Raw genomic sequence first — 19300 nt, forward strand, 5'->3', positions numbered from 1 at the left:
TCAAGGAAATAAAAAATGGATGTTTTTGACCGTCTCCACTTAAATAAAATAAAAACAAGAATGTGTCCATAGTACATGGATGCCCCACTCACACTATCATTTTCCTGTTCAGTGGACCATTAAGATTGGGTTAAAACCTAAATTTGGTATTCAAAATAAGAAAGATCATATCATAGGGAACATGTTTACTAAGTTTCAAGTTATAATTGGACTTCAGCTTCATCAAAAACTACCTTGACCAAAAACTTTAACTTGAAGCGGGACAGACGGACATATGATTGAAAGAACAGACGGACGAACGAACAAACGGACGCACAGACCAGAAAACATAATGCCCCTCTACTATCTTGGGTGGGGCATAAAAAATCATTTTTTAATTTTTCTGAACTATTTGTTTTATCCAACAGCATAAAAAATTCAATCATCTGTATGTGGTTAAGATCACCTAACAAAAACTCTTTGTACATCAACCAGAGGAACTACACTTATCTTTTGTCCTTTTCCTCAAATTAATTTTTTTTCATTTTGTGCTATAAAAGGTACAGTAATGAATGACATGATCAAACTCTAAAATATGGAAAATTAATTAGCATGAACAAAGGTCTCTCTGATTTTTGCTAATGCAATGATCATCAATATCTTTATTAAAACCTGCTATCTGTCAAGGAAAATTAAAACTTTTATCAATAAGTTAATACTATAAATTCAATTTATAGTGTGCATCTATTATTACTAATTGTATAAAATTGACACAAATGTGAGATTAATTATTGCAATTTGGGAAAAATCTCCAACAGATATATGTATCGCATATCAGAATGCAAGTTTTCATTATTGCAATAATCACCCAGTTACATTATTAATGGTATTTATAAAAACGTCACAATAATTTCTGAATTTACAGTAATTATCTTAATATTGTCATATAAACAAAGAATAGATGACTAGGAAGTTGTTATCCATTATTTCCCCCAAAAAGTCATAAACTTGGTTTCAAAAAGAATCACATGTTGAAGTTCTGAGAGTTCAATGGTGGTCCATTTTCATATAAACTATTAAAAGTAGAAACAAATGAGCCAGGGGAGGTAAATCTTAATTGGTTTGAAATCTTTTAATGTTATCCATGGGATCAATCAAATGAGATGTGAGCTATTAATTCAGGAAACACTACAGTTGCATTGTTTCATTTATAATTATACATATATAATATATCAAGTCATTAAATAACCACTTTCCATCTAAAATTACTACAAGTAAGGCTAATAACTTACTCTCATAAAACAATTACTTGTGGTATTAAAATATCAGACAAAATCAAAACCATTCATTAATTCGTGTCTGGAAGATCACGATTTATTTTTATGTTGTAATTAGCTTTGAACAAGCTTTCAGTAACTGTTGTACTCTAATACCACTTGTGTCAATTGTTTTTTATGTTAGATGTGTTTTGTGCCTCATACCGATCTTTTGAGTTAAGACAATTGCACTCAAGTTTTAGTTTGTTGTGCTGTTACACTTACATTACCTGGGAGGGTTGAGCACTTACAATTTTATATGACTGTCTCAAGTCACAAGACTTTAGTTAAGTTGTTGTCATTGGTTCATGTCTTTTATACTTCTTTTTTTTGTAAACAAAATTGTTATAAATTAGGTCATTAGTTTTCACATTCAATAGTCTATCACATTTTCTCAGTCAAGGCGTTTTAAAGCTGACTATACAGTTTAGGTTCATCTGATTGTTGAAGGCCATCAAAGAAATAATTATACTGATCTATCAAGAGATTTATGTGTTTATTTGGTTTTCACCTGAGGACTGGAATTTAAAACAAGAGGCTCTCAAGAGCCTGAATCGCTCACCTTAATTCTTTTGGTTAAATCTCTCATCAATGATTATTTTGGCTTTTCAATTTATTTAAATGTTTTTTGGATCGTCCTATTTTCTTTAAAAGCCAAAAAAAATAATCATTTTCTCCTATGTTCTATTTTAGCCATAGGAGCTATGTTTCTTGACATACAAGGAAATAAAATATAAAATTTATACCAGATACTCTGAAACTCATTTAGCCTAAGTTTGGCTGAAATTGATAGAGCAGTTTCAAAGAAGAAGATTTTTTAAAGTAAGTCAACATGATGAACAAATTGTGAAAAAAGTCTTTAAAGGGCAATAACTCCTTAAGGGGTCAATTGACAATTTTGGTCAAATTGACTTAATTGAAGATCTTACTTTGCTGAACATTATTGCTGTTTACAGTTTATTTCTATCTATAATTATATTCAAGATAATAAACAAAAACAGCAAAATTTCCTTAAAATTATCAATTCAGGGGCAGCAACCCAACAACAGGTTGTCTGATTCATCTGAAAATTTCAGGGCAGATAGAAATTGACCTGATAAACAATATTACCCAAGGTCAGATTTGCTCTAAATGCTTTGGTTTTTGAGTTATAAGCCAAAAACTGCATTTGACCCCTATGTTCTATTTTTAGCAATGACGACCATGTTTGTTGATAGATCATAACTTCAGATACAATTTACAAACTAGATACCCTAAGGAACATTCAATTAAAGTTTGGAAGTATTTGGCCCAGTAGTTTCAGAGGAGAAGATTTTTGTAAAAGATTACTAAGATTTACGAAAAATTGTTAAAAATTGACTATAAAGGGCAATAACTCCTAAAGGGGTCAACTGACCATTTCCGTCATGTTGACTTATTTGTAAATCTTACTTTGCTGAACATTATTCCTGATTACAGTTTATCTCTATCTATAATAATATTCAAGATAATAACCAAAAACAGCAAAATTTCCTTAAAATTACCAATTCAGGGGCAGCAACCCAACAACGGGTTGTCTGATTCATCTGAAAATTTCAGGGTAGATAGATCTTGACCTGATAAACAATATTACCCAGGTCAGATTTGCTCTAAATGCTTTGGTTTTTGAGTTATAAGCCAAAAACTGCATTTGACCCCTATGTTCTATTTTTAGCAATGGCGACCATGTTTGTTGATAGATCAAAACTTCAGATACAATTTATAAATTAGATACCCTAAGGAACATTCAGTTAAAGTTTGAAAGTATTTGGCCCAATAGTTTCAGAGGAGAAGATTCTTGAAATAGTTTACGACGACAGACGACGACAGACGAAAGACGACGAACGACAGACGACGGACGCCAAGTGATGGCATAAGCTCACTTGTCCCTTCGGGACAGGTGAGCTAAAAAGTTGTGAAATTGTATAAGAAAGATGTTCAACTCAAGTACAAAAAAAAATATTATTAAATAGACTCTTATTGACATCGTATGTCCCTTTAAATACCCTGATATTTATCAATTACATAATCTTATTTCGGTTTCTAATTTTGACTAATTATAAAAAAGAAGATGTGGTATGATTGCCAATGAGACAACTTTCCACAAGAGACCAAAATGACACAGACATTAACAACTATAGGTCATTGACTAAGACTAGAATGGTAACCAACATTAGATAATAGTAAGGTGTCCTACATTAGATAAAAGAATGATGTCCTACATGAGATAATTGAATGTTGTCCTACATGAGATATTTAAATGGTGTCCTAAATGAGATAATTGAAAGGTGTCCTGCATGAGATATTTGAATGGTGTCCTACATGAAATAATTGAATGATGTCCTAAATGAGATAATTGAATGGTGTCCTACGTGAGATAATTGAACATTAACCTACATGAGATAATTGAATGTTAACCTACATGAGATAATTAAATGATGTCCTACATGAGATAATTGAATGATGTCCTTCATGAGATAACTGAATGCTAACCTACATGAGATGATTGATGTACCTACCATATTCTCCAGGTTCTAATGATGATCCAGATTGATGTATTAGTTTCTCTGTGTGCTCTGTCATCAAGTCTCGACATTTCTCTATTGTACCTCTAGGACACCATCCATCTTTCTCATCACAATTTTTTGTCTACAAAGTTAAATAACTAAGTTAAAAATATTCAATAAGACTTCACCTTTTCAATTTAAGTTGAGGGCAAGGCTTCCAAAATGTCTTGACGACAGCCGGACATTTTACAAAGAAATATTTTTAACGGTCAATTATCAGCTGAATACTTAAATGTAACTGAGATGATGCATAAGATATATGTGTCTAAGTAATAAGAAGTGCTATATATGCAATTGAAGGGATAAATTTGAGAATGCAATTATTTTACCCCATATTCACATTTTATTGGGTTCATTTATCAACTTATAATTCTTTAATGATTGGCACATCTAATAGAAATTGAATTTAATTGGTTTGTTCTAGATATTGTCTATAGCCTAGTTTTAACCAGTAATTTATTTAGGAAAGTTCTAGTAATTGTATATAGCTTGGTTTAGACCGACAGTTTTGTTGAAACAGTGTTTGTTATTGTATACAGCCAGGTTTAGACCCACAGTTTTGTGGGATTGTCTATTGCCAGGTTTTGATAGACAGTTATGCAGTAACAACTCTAGTAATAGTCTATAATAGCCTGTGTTTTTTACCCACAGTTTAGAAGGGACACTTTTATTCTTTAGTTTAGCCAGAGTTTGACTGTTCTGGTTAATGTCTAAAGCCTGCGGTCGGTTCATGTTACTGGTTATTGTCTTAAGCCTGGTTTTGACATACCGTGTAAGGTTTCCAGCTAAACAGTACACAAGAGTGCACATGCTGAAATGTCTCGCCTTCTATACTAATCATTGATATTATGTTGATAGTCCTAAGTATAAAGCTTTATTACAACTGTCACATAAACTTAACATTAACCACAAGATAACTAAACAAAGACCAATGAACCTTGAAAATGAGGTTCATGTCAGATGAACCATGCCAGGCAGACATGTACAGCTAACAATGCTTCTATACAACATATATAGTTGACCTATTACTTAAAGTTTAAGAAAATAGACCAAAACACAAAAACTTAACACTGTGCAATGAACCGTGAAAATGAGGTCATGGTCAAATAAAACCTGCACGACTGACATAAAGATCATAAAATATTTCCATACACCAAATATAGTTGACCTATGGCATATAGTATTAGATAAAAAGACCAAATCTCAAAAACTTAACTTTGACCACTGAACCATGAAAATGAGGTCAAGGTCACATGACATCTGCCCGCTAGACATGTACACCTTACAATACAATTCTCCGGAATAAAAAATGCACCCCTAAATAAGCCGCATGGCCGTTTTTTAGGGGGAAGAATGCTTTTTTCCTTACATAAAACGCACCTGCATATAAAGCGCACCTTGAAGAAAACGTACATTCTGCTGACCTTACAGTAGTGTTATGAATGATTCCCAAACAGGATTTAATGGAAGCCTATATGCCACCATAACTGCAAGATCAGCAAAAAATACAGGATCTTTGTAGATCTCTCCAAATCACCAGTCATATGAAATTTTAAAATGAACTGTTGTTGTAGCGGGGGGAAAAATCTGAAAAACTCATATATTAGAATGAAGAATTGCATCTGGTAACAATCTTTTTCAGATAATCCAAAAGAAAAGGCGACTTATCCTAACACACTTTTCATTCATTGTCCCTGCAAAAACTGTTTAAGAACAGATTTTTTTTATTTATTTGAATTGAAAGAAGATGGATATATGGGGAATGTGTCCATGCGACATAGATGATGCCCCCACTTGCATATACCTCAAGAACAGTAAAAGTAACACTACCTCAATTTGAACTTGTACTTGTTCTGATTTTTGTGGTAATAAGCATTGCACATCAGTTTCATAACATTTATTTGAGGAAAACTAAAGTTAGATAATGGAAACAAAAAATTCAGCAATTTTTCCATTTGGTAAAAACAATAACTCTAGAATGGTAAAAGTGATGCTACCAAAACTTAAACTTGATCAGTGTTTTGTTTTTTGTGGTTATAAGCATTGTGTATAAGTTTCATATCATTTGTTGTAAGCAAACTAAAGTTAGGGAACAGAAACCAATCTTGGGACATAAAGACAGACAAACGGACATGTACAGAGGTACAAGGGAAAACTGAATGCTCCTTTTGCTACAGCAGGGGCATTTAAAAGGAAATAAGTTCATGTAGGATCTATGCACAAGGTTAAAGTAAATAGTATATGGTACTAAATGATTAAATAACATGGAATAAGCAGATAAGGTTAGATTGCCAATGAGACTACTATTCAATAGAGCCATAAATAATGTGGATTTTAGCATTTATAGGTCACTTTACAGCCTTCAACTTTGTCTAGGCCAGACAATGATTGTTTTCCAACTAATTCTTTTTATAGTAACAGTTTCATACTAACCGACAAATAGGGTCAAAAGATAACATCTATGAATAATCCTCATGAAAGGTTTTTTAAAAGTAAACAAATACAAAGTTAAATGTTTGGGCCAACTGAGTCAAAAATGAAAACATTGTTTAACTGGGTAATTTTTGTCTAACATTATATAACTTTATACCATCAGATCTCTAATTAAAGGTGACTCTTAACTTTATTATTGATCAATTTGGTCAAACTGAGAAATCTTCTGCTTAAAATTACACCTGATTACTCATATTTCTGTTATAAAGCCGAAGTCAATAATAGATTTCTATTGAGTTTATCAGTATGCTATGAAATTAAGTCATTGAACCATACACTACAACATCAATGTAACATAGAGGATAGTATTGATTTGTTATATCAATCAGCTGTTTGACATTACCATATTTGTAGTCTCTCTGATGATTCCAACATGGTTTAATTTTGCAAATTACACCACAGAAATTGACATCCCTAACTCCAACAGGAAATCTAATTTGAAATTAATGAACTGCTTATTCAAACTATCAATTGTTTCCCCTTGGTGATCACAATGTTTTTTAATACAGCTTTGAAAACCGTAATGTAGAAAATATATTTCAATACACAAGTGACTAAGCAACATTTGATGTAATAGATCTATAGAACAAAACAAACCAAGCAAAGTTTTATAGCTTTCAGACATCAAATTATTGTTGATTCAGCATTGGTTTAAAACAGTTACATTATTTTTCATCTTATTTAAAAAAAGTATTTATGAGAGTATTAATGATGTTATTGTGAATTTCTGCTATCTGGTGCCCAATAACTCTTTCGCAGATAGAATTATGTAACAGGTATCCAGCAGAAACAGATATAAGAAGATGTGGTATGAGTGCAAATGAGACAACTCTCTATCCCAATCACAATTTGTAAAAATAAACCATCATAAGTCATGTACATGTACAGTTAACTACATTCCTAAAAAAAATTATTTTACTGTAGACTTAACTTAATTCAGAGCTTCTTTAGAGTGTTATTCAGTGTACTCGGAGACACAGTATATCTCTATATCAACATCTCTTTAAATAATATATATATTCTAAAAACTAAAGGCTCCAAAGAGCCTGTGTTGCTTACCTGCTTTGTCAACAATGGGCACTTTTTAATAAAAAATTATCATGAAAGGTCAATAACTCAATAAAGAATTAACTGACAATTTAAGTCGTGTTTAAGTATTTGTAGATCTTGTCCTGCTGATAAAATTTAGTTTTTTTAATATTCTATGTATATTTGTATTTACTATATACTTTAAAAATGAAAAGAAGATTTATATGGTCTTTTTCATTGCATAAAGACTATTTGCAGACAAAAGTTGTGAACTTATATGAGGTATATTATCGTTCTTTTCCTTTTATCTAAAATGATCAGTTATCTTCATTGGCAATGAATCCAAACCTCAGTATTTGTATTCCACCTAAGGCGACCTATTCAACACTTTAATTAAATCTTTGAATATTGAGTTATTGGTATAAATATTGATTTTGTTATTGGTAAATGAAAACCATACTTAATGTTACACATATGTACTTCCATTCTCAATTTTGTTCACAGTACTACCTGTCAATACCTATAGTTTGGCATTGCACAAGGTCATGTTTTTCTCTTGACTGTTAATGAGGTATTTATACTAAACCCATTGGAAGTTGGATATATTTTGTTTGATATTTTTAAGTCATAGATACATGATACTTTTTATTAATTGTTATAAATATTGAACTAGCTGTCAGTAACAGTGAGTTCTATCAGATATGTAGTTATTGTCCTTTTTGTTTTGGGTTATACAAGTAAAAGTCCAACTCTGTGTTTTTGATACTTGTTTTTTTTTTATTTGTACTTTGATAAGTTAAGCCTTTTTCCACTGATACCACTGATTGTTATAGTTTTATCTTATTTCCTACTCTTACACCTCTGTCCCAGGTTAGGTGAGCGCTCACAACCATGTTAAACTCATTATTTATGTGCCTGTCCACAGTCAGGAGCCTGTAGATCAAGGGTTGTCTTTGGTTCATGTCTGTCATATTTGTTTTTCATAAATTGATTTGTTATAAATTAGGCCTTTATCTTTCCAATTAAATTGTTTTGCTATTTTTTAAATCAGGGCCTTTTAAAACCAACCATACATAGTGGGTTTTTCTCACTTGAAGGCTGTAAGGTTGCCTATAATTGCTTACATCTGCATCATTTGAGCTTTGGTGGATAGTTGTCTCATTGGAAATCATACCACATATCCTTATTTTATAGAGGCTATTCAAAATTTCAATAAAATTTCCACTCTGCAAAAACATAGATCACACCCACACATAGTTGAGATTTAGATTTTATTTGATTTTTGGTGGTTAAATGCCACTTAAAAGTACCACTTTAATGCTATTTCGTGGCAGCATATTTTTATTGGTGGAGGAAGCCAGAGTGCCTGGAAAATACCACCTACCTTCAATAGGAAAACTGACAAACCTAGTAAATTAAAATTAGAGTCTGGTGCACCTGCATGAGAGGGGTTTGAACTCACAACCTCAGTGTTGACTGTCTAATGATTACAGTAGTAACTACTTACACCACTCAGCCATCAAGATTTGGAAGTGCCATCCATGGCTACCATGTAAGTTTTTATGGAACAGCCTTAAGTAATGTTTTAGAAATGCACAATAGAAAATTCTTACGAAAAATGGACTCATTTTAGCAAATGATGAATAAAATCTTCCATAATCAACCATAGGAATTTGAATTATATTGACAGTTCTATCCAGAAGACATGAAAGTGTGATTACAGACTGATTGATAAACAGATTGTGTAACTCATAAAAGCATCTCAGTACATTTATTTTGCTAATATACATTGTTATATATAATTATTTGCTGTCTCATTGACGTTTACCCAATATATTCTTTTAATGTTATGTATAAGACCAGAAAGGAATTTCCAAGTCAAATATTCAAGTATCTTAAATCAATAAAGAAAACACAAGAGAACAGATCATCTATGAAATCTTCTTAAGATACTGTAATTTTCTACAGTCACAATAATGTCCAATATTGGAAGAAACATTCTGGCATATTATGTAACATCTGACTTCATAAAGCATAATCAAATGTTCAATATCAATTGGTCTGACACATTTGGTACATGTTTGATGTAAGCTGATAATGCTTCCTAGTTGTGGTCAGAATGAGAGAATTATATGTTCTTCAAATCTTAGCAATAAAATACAATTGCATCATTCATTACTCAGAATTGAGCTGTGGGTGTTAAGTTACTCAATATAAATCTTTCTAGGAATTTTATATTGTCACTTCATCCAGTAGTCTATTAATAATGCATTTGTTCATTCCCTGTAGTGATCAGATTAGGTCAAAGATATGCCAGAAATAGTGTTTTCAATGCTTTTAATAAATTATGTTTACCACTAATCCTAAAATATATGAGCTTTTATGAGAAATTTCTTTTTTGATTGATAGCAGGGATGCATTCTTATGTATATCTATTCAGTCTAAAACCATGTTAACAAGTATAAATCATTTTGCTCATAAATCAGGCCATTTGTTTTCTCGTTTGATTTGTTTAACATTTGTCATTACAGGGCCTTTTATAGTTAACTATGAGGTGTCATTGTTGAAGGCCTACAGTGATCTATAGGTTTTTTTCAAATATACAGGTCATTTGGTCTCTTGCTTGAATTGTCTCATTGTCAATCATACCATAACTCTTTTTTTTTTTAAATAAAAGATATGCTCAGGCTCAAATTTATACACATGTAATGAAATACCATAAATGACATGCACGATGTTTAGGGAACATCCAGAAATAAGTTACAAAACATAATTCTTGAATAAATTGTGAATTCACTACTGAGATAAAACATTGAATTCATCCAAATACTTCCATTATGTTACTTCAGGGGAAAATACTGGAGAATACTAGAGAAATAACTTAAATCTTATCAAAATCAGTGTAGCATAAAATGCACATCAGATGGCCTACATTAAATGGTAGACAATTATGTTCCTTATAGTTCCTTATAGGATCTACACTATTTCAATGTATTTTTATGATTGAAATTCTCTATATTAATAAACTGTTAAATGTAAGGCAAAGTATAACATTGTTCTGGTACAGATCATGAAACTCAGAACTTTAGTCTCTGAACTACGAAATAAAGGGCATCATGACATATTATTATTGGCTATGGGATGTTGGTATAATCCTAATGATGCATACTTGCATAATTGTATATGACTGTAGGTTTCTAAGTATCTGTGAAATAAACTAGGATGAAAAAGTTACAATCTGACTATAAAAGTCACTAAAGCATGAAATATAGGTCACATTAACTTTATCTAGTTTGGCATCTCAAAGATTCAAGTTAAGAAGTTCATGTCATGAGTAATTCATTAGTCATCAACAGGAGCTACATCCAAGAAACAAACTATTTATCATGACACTTACTTGAAAAAAGAAAATAAATAACAAGAGGCAGTAAAATGACAGCAAACTAGGTTTCTATTACATTTATACTGGAATTTTAAAGCAACAAAGGGTCATAAGTCCTGAAAGACAAAGGTGAAAGAAATCAAGAACCCTGAACAGCTGGGGAAAGTACAAACACAACAGTCAAGCTTGAAACAGCTCTGAATTTGGATTGTAATTGATTCTAATATAATGTCCTCATCACGCTTCCTAAATATACAATGTTCTTATTAGCGACACGTGTGCACAAATTTAATGTTTAAGCGTTGACTGTGTGCACATTTTTAAAATGAAGTGCTTCCCGCTTCATACAAAATGTACTTTGGTCAACGCTTTTACACCCCAATGAAGTTACAAAAATAAGCATTAAATTCTTAAATAAAATATATACATATTAGCAACTTACATACTTACTTTTATTTTATATTGTTTATAAAAAACATATATCATGTATATTTACCCTGCAATTAGTTTGTAAACTTATTAAATATGAAAATGTAATGTACAGCTCCAAGGGGTGGAAATAGGATTAGCCAAACATTTTAAGGTATTTTCATATGCTTTGATCTATTAAAATAATGTATTTGTCTCATAAGAATCGAAATAATTCCTTCATGTCCTGCTCTATGCTCATTTTATCATGGGTAAGCATTATATATTTGACCAAATTTACAATGAGAGTATGCTAAGGCTGAAATATCGACAAAAATAATACCTACCCATGTTAAATGAGCCTAGGTTTCTTACAGAATGAATGCAGTCTAAGAACTCCAAATTTTGAAATTGGACATTTACCTATTATGGTACCATACTATTAGTTCATAGTGTGCAATTGTCCTTATACGAGAATTTATTAGGTCAATAAAATCCGTATTAGGACAATTGAACACTGTGTAACAAATTTATCCTGATTTTGTTATTTTACATATTATTATATTTGAATTCAATATAAGGACAATATCAACCAAATATATTTTAGATATCTAATCTAAAACTGTGAAAAATTAAAAATATAAGGACTATAAAGCAACTCATTTAAAAAAAATCATTAGGTCAATGGTATAAGGGAGATAATCCCAATTGATGTAATAAATAAGGGAGATAATTCTTATTGACGTAATAAAATTTTTTATTGTGTAGCAATATAATATTTCCCACAGAAAGTAACCAAAAGTTAGCGTGCAATAAATTCTAATATTGCACTAGTGCAATAAATCATCAAAATTCATGACCTCATCAACAACAAAATCTTAGTTTAAACCAATTTTTAAAATATAACTTTCAAATATAATAGGCCACACCAATTTAATTCCTTGTTCGACGGACCCGCCCGCACCTATTTTTTTCAAAACAGATTTTTTTAATTTTTATTATATTCCTGCTTCCCGCATCCGGAAATATAATCATGTCCATTTCCCGCACGGTTTTTTTGTAAATATTATAAAAAGATCTCAACATTTGTTTTTAAAATCACAGTATAACCTTTATATAACGATTTTAAACCTATAAGCACCCCACCTCACTGTAAATATCTGTGAGAATATTTGTTTCAGCATGAAACCAATTTATTCCAAGTGGGAGTGCTCCGAAATAAATATATAACAGCGGAAATACCTGTACAGAACAAAACATTGGTTTCTTTCCCCCTGACTTATATTCCCTATTAAAAAATGTTCGTAGTTAAAATAAAGTTCAAAGAAATTCTGAAGGATTTGCCTTCCACTGCAATTATAATGTATGCTGACGGTCATACCCGCTGCAGGTTTGTGCACCTGTCCTGATGATTCAGGGACCTGTCATTCAGCAGTTATCGTTTGTTGATGTGGTTCATTGGTATTTTCCCGTTTGGAAATATAAATTAGATTGTTGGTTTTCCTGTTCGAATTGTGTATAATACTAAGTTGTGGTCCCTTATAGCTTGCTGTTTGGTCTGGATCAAAGCTCTGTGTAAAAGGCCGTACTTTGACCTATATTTGTTATTATCAGGTTATCCCTCAGACAAGGGCCTTGAAGGGGTCATTTTACCATGTTTACTGTTGTAGAAAAGAAAATAGAAATACTAAGGATTTGTATAGTGCTACTATACAAAACCTTTGAAAACTTAAAATTTTTTACTCAAAAACAGGAGAAATACATTATACATTTATTTCCCGTGTCTGAGGGAGATATGAAGATTTGTTCACCCAAGAATAATCATATTTCACGAGGGCTCTGCCTGAGGGAAATATGATTTTTCGAGGGTGAACAAATCTTCATATCTCCAGAGGCCAAGGGAAATGAATGTTTTATTCCACTGCCTAAGCTTTGTATACTATCTGAACTTCAAATATTAGTTTGCATACCGGAATTATTACTAAACACAACATACATATTGATAAACAGTACGGATAAACATTAATTGTTTAATTAGTCTTTTTGTTTTAATGTCTGAAATACGGTAATAATATTTGCTAAAAGTATTTAGAAAATAAGAAGTTCAAGACGTTATGAACATAAACCGCGCTTAACGTCGCACGATTTAGTCCCGACATTTCAGAGGGGAATATGATACTCAGAGGTGAATATGAAGTTTTGTTCGTCGTCACGTGTGAAAGTTTCCACCAATCAAATTTTGATTTCGCTGTCAAAATCAACATGCAGTGGAATAATATATTTTAAACAACTTTTCTAAAAGAGGGGTCCACTTATTTTGAATAATATTAAAATGTTAAGGTAAATGTGTTAACATGGTTAAAGTCCAGGAATATTACAAAATTCTTGGACATGTTTTGACCATTTAATACCATTTTGATATTATAGTTCTTTGGGAAAATATTAGCCCTTTTGTACTAAAAGTGTTTTAACAAAAAAAATATATTATAACTTATATTGACCCCTCATAAAAGGGATATTCATAACATTAAGGGCTTGTTCTGAACCTGATTTTGACTTGGATGGAGAATTATTGTCTAATTGTCAGTCACACATACATAGACCAGATTTAATTATTTAATTATTTCTTGTTGAACAGGGAAAAAATACTTCATAAATTAAAGAAATGTCAAGGTACAAGTGATAAATCAAGTTTTAATATAGTCAAAACCTACAAAACCTAGTATTTTATGTTTACAAATAAAAATTATAATCGCTCGCCTTTACTTTTTAAGCTTCGTCTCAAAAATTTGCAAATTAAATATTTTTTTATTTGAATTTTCAAATCCTTCGCTCGCCCCAATTTTTGGAGTCCAAAAATCTGTAAAACAAGAAATTAAATTGGTGTGGCCATATTGCTTTACAATAAAAGGGTTATTGCATGAATATTGGGGAATATTGTCCCTCGTAGAACATATATAGCACTCGCAAGCTCGTGCAATATAAATTTCTACTCGGGACAATATTCCCCAATATTCATGCAATAACCCTATAGTACTGAAATTTATTAGGACAATATCACTCAGCCAATCAAATTGCGAGAAATTACTCTAAATCAGGATAATAAATTAATATCCATAGAATTTTATAATAATTTGTCAAAATGTTGTTCATATCATGCTTTTTTCAAAAACATAATTAATTTTATGGATCACTGGATTTTTTTTCAGGCTACAGGTTGCGCAAAATTGTAAGAGTTTGTATATCTTATGCAAGGATAACCCACTTCTGTTTGATAAAAAAAAAAAAAAAACTACTCATTGAATTCTCAGATAAAATATTATATTAGAAGATAGCTCAATTAATATGCTTTCAGATAAGAAAAGAAAAAAAAAATGGGTCACCAGACTCGATTTTTTACATAATAAAATAGGTAAATTCACAACACATTCTTCACATAAAAGTATCTGTATCTGAGTTATCTCCCCCTGTGATGCAAAGTTGAATAAAATGAATGAAACAAAAATATTGTTTTTAGTAAAATACAGCTGTAAATATCAATAAGACACATAATTTTCTGTATTAACATGATGATGAATAGTCTTACTCATGAATTCCATACTACTCTAAAATTTGCACATTTCAGTAAAGATCTTGACCAATTATTATCAGCTATTTCAAAATTTGTGATTCAGGTAGCCACCCCAGCTTCCTTAAATAGCAATCTATAGACCCATACTTAAAGTCATTCAAGACTTTGCAGATATAAACCTATAACATGAATTTTATAACAATCCAACAAGAAAAGTAGATGAGAGAGTGTACACTGCAATGTTCAATGTGATAAATATTTCCAAGCTTAACTACTGTGTTAACAAAATTTATTCACACTAATTTTCAAACTCAACTAAGACATTGCTGATATCAATCTTAAATGTAAATTTCATAACTATTTGGCACAACTTGTATATTTGAGAGTGTTTTAAACTGCAGTTTTCTATACAATTTACATGTCTAAGGACATAACTCCTGTAAAAATAATTGATCAGCGCTGATTCTGGAGTTCATCTAAGACACTGCTGATATACACCCTTGATTTCATAAATACATTTGTATTTAAAATGAATTATTTACTTCAGAGCGATTACAATGCAATTTTCTATAGAACTTACATTAATAAACTCATTGTTATACAGTTTGCAAAGCAGTATGATATTTCATATTGCATACAGGTCACAAATCTATTTATAGATTAGTAATAACTGGTTCTGTTTTTATGTTTTTTAAAAGTAAGGTAGTGTTGGTACACAACAGACATATCAAATTTGTTCAGAATCTTTATTGCAAGAATTAAAACACAGTATTATGAAAAACACTTAAATTTTAATAGAATTCCAAACTGTACACACGGATCACAGCTTTTTATCATTCTATCAGAACTTCCTTTTTAAATATGACCACCAAAAACAAATCTGTCAAGATAGATCTGCTTGGGACAACTGTCTAAAAGAAATTATCAGGATGCAATGGCTTAAATAATTCCCCTACTTGGAAAGTGATTACATATGGACACTCTGTCATAAATTCTTATAAATGTAATACTAACTTTTCCTTTTTTAACTAAATCTTGAACTTCATCAACTTGTATATCACAAATCTGGTAAAACATTTGCCTACATGGAGGTAACCTATCTGGTCTGTATATATGTACTGGTTCCTGAAAGATACAATGGTGTAATAAGTACATATCATAGATTTTTAATATATATTAATTAAGTAAATGAAGCTGTAGAAAAGTAGATATTTCAAATATTACTTATCTGTATAAATAAGATAATGTAGTATGAGTGCCAATGAGACAACTGTCCATCCAAGTCACCGTAGTATGAGTGCCAATGAGATAACTGTCCATCCAAGTCACCGTAGTATGAGTGCCAATGAGACAACTGTCCATCCAAGTCACCATAGTATGAGTGCCAATGAGACAACTGTCCATCCAAGTCACCATAGTATGAGTGCCAATGAGACAACTGTCCATCCAAGTCACCGTAGTATGAGTGCCAATGAGATAACTGTCCATCCAAGTCACCGTAGTATGAGTACCAATAAGATAACTTTCCATCCAAGTCACCATAGTATGAGTGCCAATGAGACAACTGTCCATCCAAGTCACCATAGTATGAGTGCCAATGAGACAACTGTCCATCCAAGTCACCGTAGTATGAGTGCCAATGAGATAACTGTCCATCCAAGTCACCATAGTATGAGTGCCAATGAGACAACTGTCCATCCAAGTCACCATAGTATGAGTGCTAATGAGACAACTGTCCATCCAAGTCACCGTAGTATGAGTGCCAATGAGACAACTGTCCATCCAAGTCACCGTAGTAGGAGTGCCAATGAGACAACTGTCCATCCAAGTCACTGGTCTGGTACACATGTCTGCTTGCTTATCATTGTTCTTTTAAAAGTCTCACTGAGGCAAACAAATCTCTTTGTATCATTGTTAATTGGGATTCCTAATCTACCCAGTTTCCTAATATTCATAGCTGCTCACTTCTAAATGACTAATATTATTGCATTTATAAGACTAGAAGCTAGCAGGAAAAGGCTAATATCATATTTCATTGTATTTAGACAATTGAGCATCTAAACATGTGTAAATGGTGTCTACTATCTCATTCAATTTGACTTAATTGCATCAATATTTGAAGTTTAGTCAAATTGTTAATAGAAAAAACATACTGCCTTTAATAGTCAGCACAATATGGTTAATTTTTTGTTGTCACTGATTGTCAATGTTCAAAGACAAAAAGCAACTTCTCAGCATTAATTCCCTATTTTAACTCTCATTAACAAATTATGCTCATTGAACTTTCTTTGAATTGACAGGGATACAGTTTGTCCTACCTACATGTGATTTCCCATTGCTAAAAAATAGTAAAATTAAAACATAGTTGATAATTGGAAAATATTCTATTCTGCATATTCTGTATCTGCCTGTCCCTAGCCAGGAGCCTGTAATTCAGTTGTTGTTTGTTTCTGTGTATCATATTTGATTTGCATTCATTATTTTGTACATAAATTAGGCGGTTAATTTTCTCTTTGGAATTGTTTTACATTTGTCATTTCAGGGTCTTTTATAGCTTACTATGTGTAATGGGTTTTGCTCATTGTTGAAGGCTATACAGTGACCTATAGTTGTTTTTAAAAAAAATGTTATTTATTTTTCTGTTAGTTAGAAAACTAATATTTACTGATTCTGTTGTTGCTCCTGGTTTTTGTTTACTACCACTTGGTTTGTTTATATCAAGACTCTCCAAATCTATTTTAGGAACATTCGGTGCGTTACGTTTCAGAGCTGGGAATGCCAAGGTATTTTCTGATCTCTTACATTTTATTGCCACCATATCTCCACAGGAAGCTACAATGGAAAATCAAAGGTTCTTATATACAAAGTCTATTTTGTTATTCCATTGATTAAATCTAAAATTCCTAGTTATATAATTGTATTTCAAGCTATAAAACTGACCAGTGCAGGAAAACTTCACTCAAATATTAAGCATTATATATAATAAAGTGAATGAAGAGTGGTCACCTTAAGGAAGTGAACTTTAACTTGAAACAGTAACATAAAAGCATGAAATTTAAAGTTACTTGAATGGGGACCAACTCATTAAAGTACACATGAAAATTTAAATGAATCTAAATGATCCTAACTGATGAAAATTTAATCTTAACTTAAATCAAATTCAGTAAAGAATTAGGTTTTGCATGGATACTGCTATTATCACAAAGAGGCATCTGTATTTAGAGGTATCTTATCCTACAACTTGTATTATCTTAGTATGACATGACTTCCAAACAATAACTCTATCAGTCAAAATATATTTATTTTCCACTGACCATTTGGGAGTCAAACTTTCTATTTTCTGTAACAATAACTGGCATCAAACATGCCTGTTAGGACTATCAATCAAATTTCTTTACTGAAACATGACAGTATCTTTATAGGTAAATGACTTTCTTTTAAAGGGTTATAAATGTACCATTAACATAAAGTTTGGTGGTATCTGGTTCTTTACATTATTGATCTAAAACAACAGAATTTTTAAAGAAAATAAGTCAGTTTTAAAATTCTTTATAGTTTGTTCTATATTTCAGCTTTTATCATTTTGCTGATTTCTTTCATTTCAAATTTTCTTCATTGCATTATTTTGAGAATAACAATAAAGCAACACACTGATTTTGACAATAAGCCTTAATTTCAGAATGACAAACATTGTAATTATGACGAGATATAAGATAAACATATCTATTAACTTATTTTGCAGCCATGTTCGGTCAGAATGGGGACGTTAAATCTGATGCCTCGTGTAAAGAGAGTGCCACACTCTGTGCACGTTAAGAACCCTTGCAACAACTCCTTGAGGGGTCCATAGGTGATCTGTTGCAAGTCAAAATTTCTGTCCCTATCCAATATACCCTCATTTTCCAGTGGCATTCCAAATCTACCCGACCAACATCCCAGATGGCCTCTATTACAAGACCAACCTATTGTATTTATTGGTAACTTGTTCTCTTCCTGAACATGAATGAAATATTTGCCACTGGACTTTAAGCAACCAACAATCAATCAATCTATTAACTATTGTTATTTACCTTGTCTTTTTCTATAGTCTATCGTTTGATACATCTTAGCCTCTGGATGTTTTTTGGGATCATATCCATATTTGGTCCACAAACACCTCCAGGGACCATTTGTGTAATAAAAAGCCACCAATGGTAACAAATACTTCAGTTTGTCCTTAAATCCTGTGAAATGGTGATTCAATGCAGCTCTTGACCAAATAGGACGTGTTTCAAAAAGCTGTAATAAAACAAATAGTGTTTTATATTTTATTTTAGTTTCAAATATATGTTTATCATTCAACAGTTTTTAAGAAAATAAGAACTTACATGTCTAGTTCCATCAAGTTTGTTTGAAACTGGTCCAGTTTAGACATGATTTATAAGAAAATGTGAAGTTAAAGTTCAATTTGTTAAATGTGTATCCCTTGTGACATTATTAAATAAAGTACAAAATATATAACATTAATAAAACATAAATGGAAAATCTATGAGACACT

General features: G+C 31.5%; 1 protein-coding gene across 2 annotated transcripts in view; it reads right to left on the bottom strand.

The window, feature by feature from the left end:
* The window catches only part of LOC143064520 (general transcription factor 3C polypeptide 5-like), a 38935-nt gene that overhangs the window by 11819 nt on the left and 7816 nt on the right, over positions 1–19300 (bottom strand). For both annotated transcript variants that reach the window (XM_076237393.1, XM_076237394.1), the window contains exons 5-8: positions 18834–19041; positions 17429–17595; positions 15778–15888; positions 3833–3962 (exon numbers count right to left, since the gene is read on the bottom strand). In XM_076237393.1, the coding sequence (XP_076093508.1) occupies positions 3833–3962; positions 15778–15888; positions 17429–17595; positions 18834–19041 (616 nt within the window). The remainder of the gene's footprint in view (positions 1–3832; positions 3963–15777; positions 15889–17428; positions 17596–18833; positions 19042–19300) is intronic.

This window comes from Mytilus galloprovincialis, chromosome 2, assembly GCF_965363235.1.
Source record: "Mytilus galloprovincialis chromosome 2, xbMytGall1.hap1.1, whole genome shotgun sequence".
In the NCBI taxonomy this organism is placed as follows: domain Eukaryota; kingdom Metazoa; phylum Mollusca; class Bivalvia; order Mytilida; family Mytilidae; genus Mytilus; species Mytilus galloprovincialis.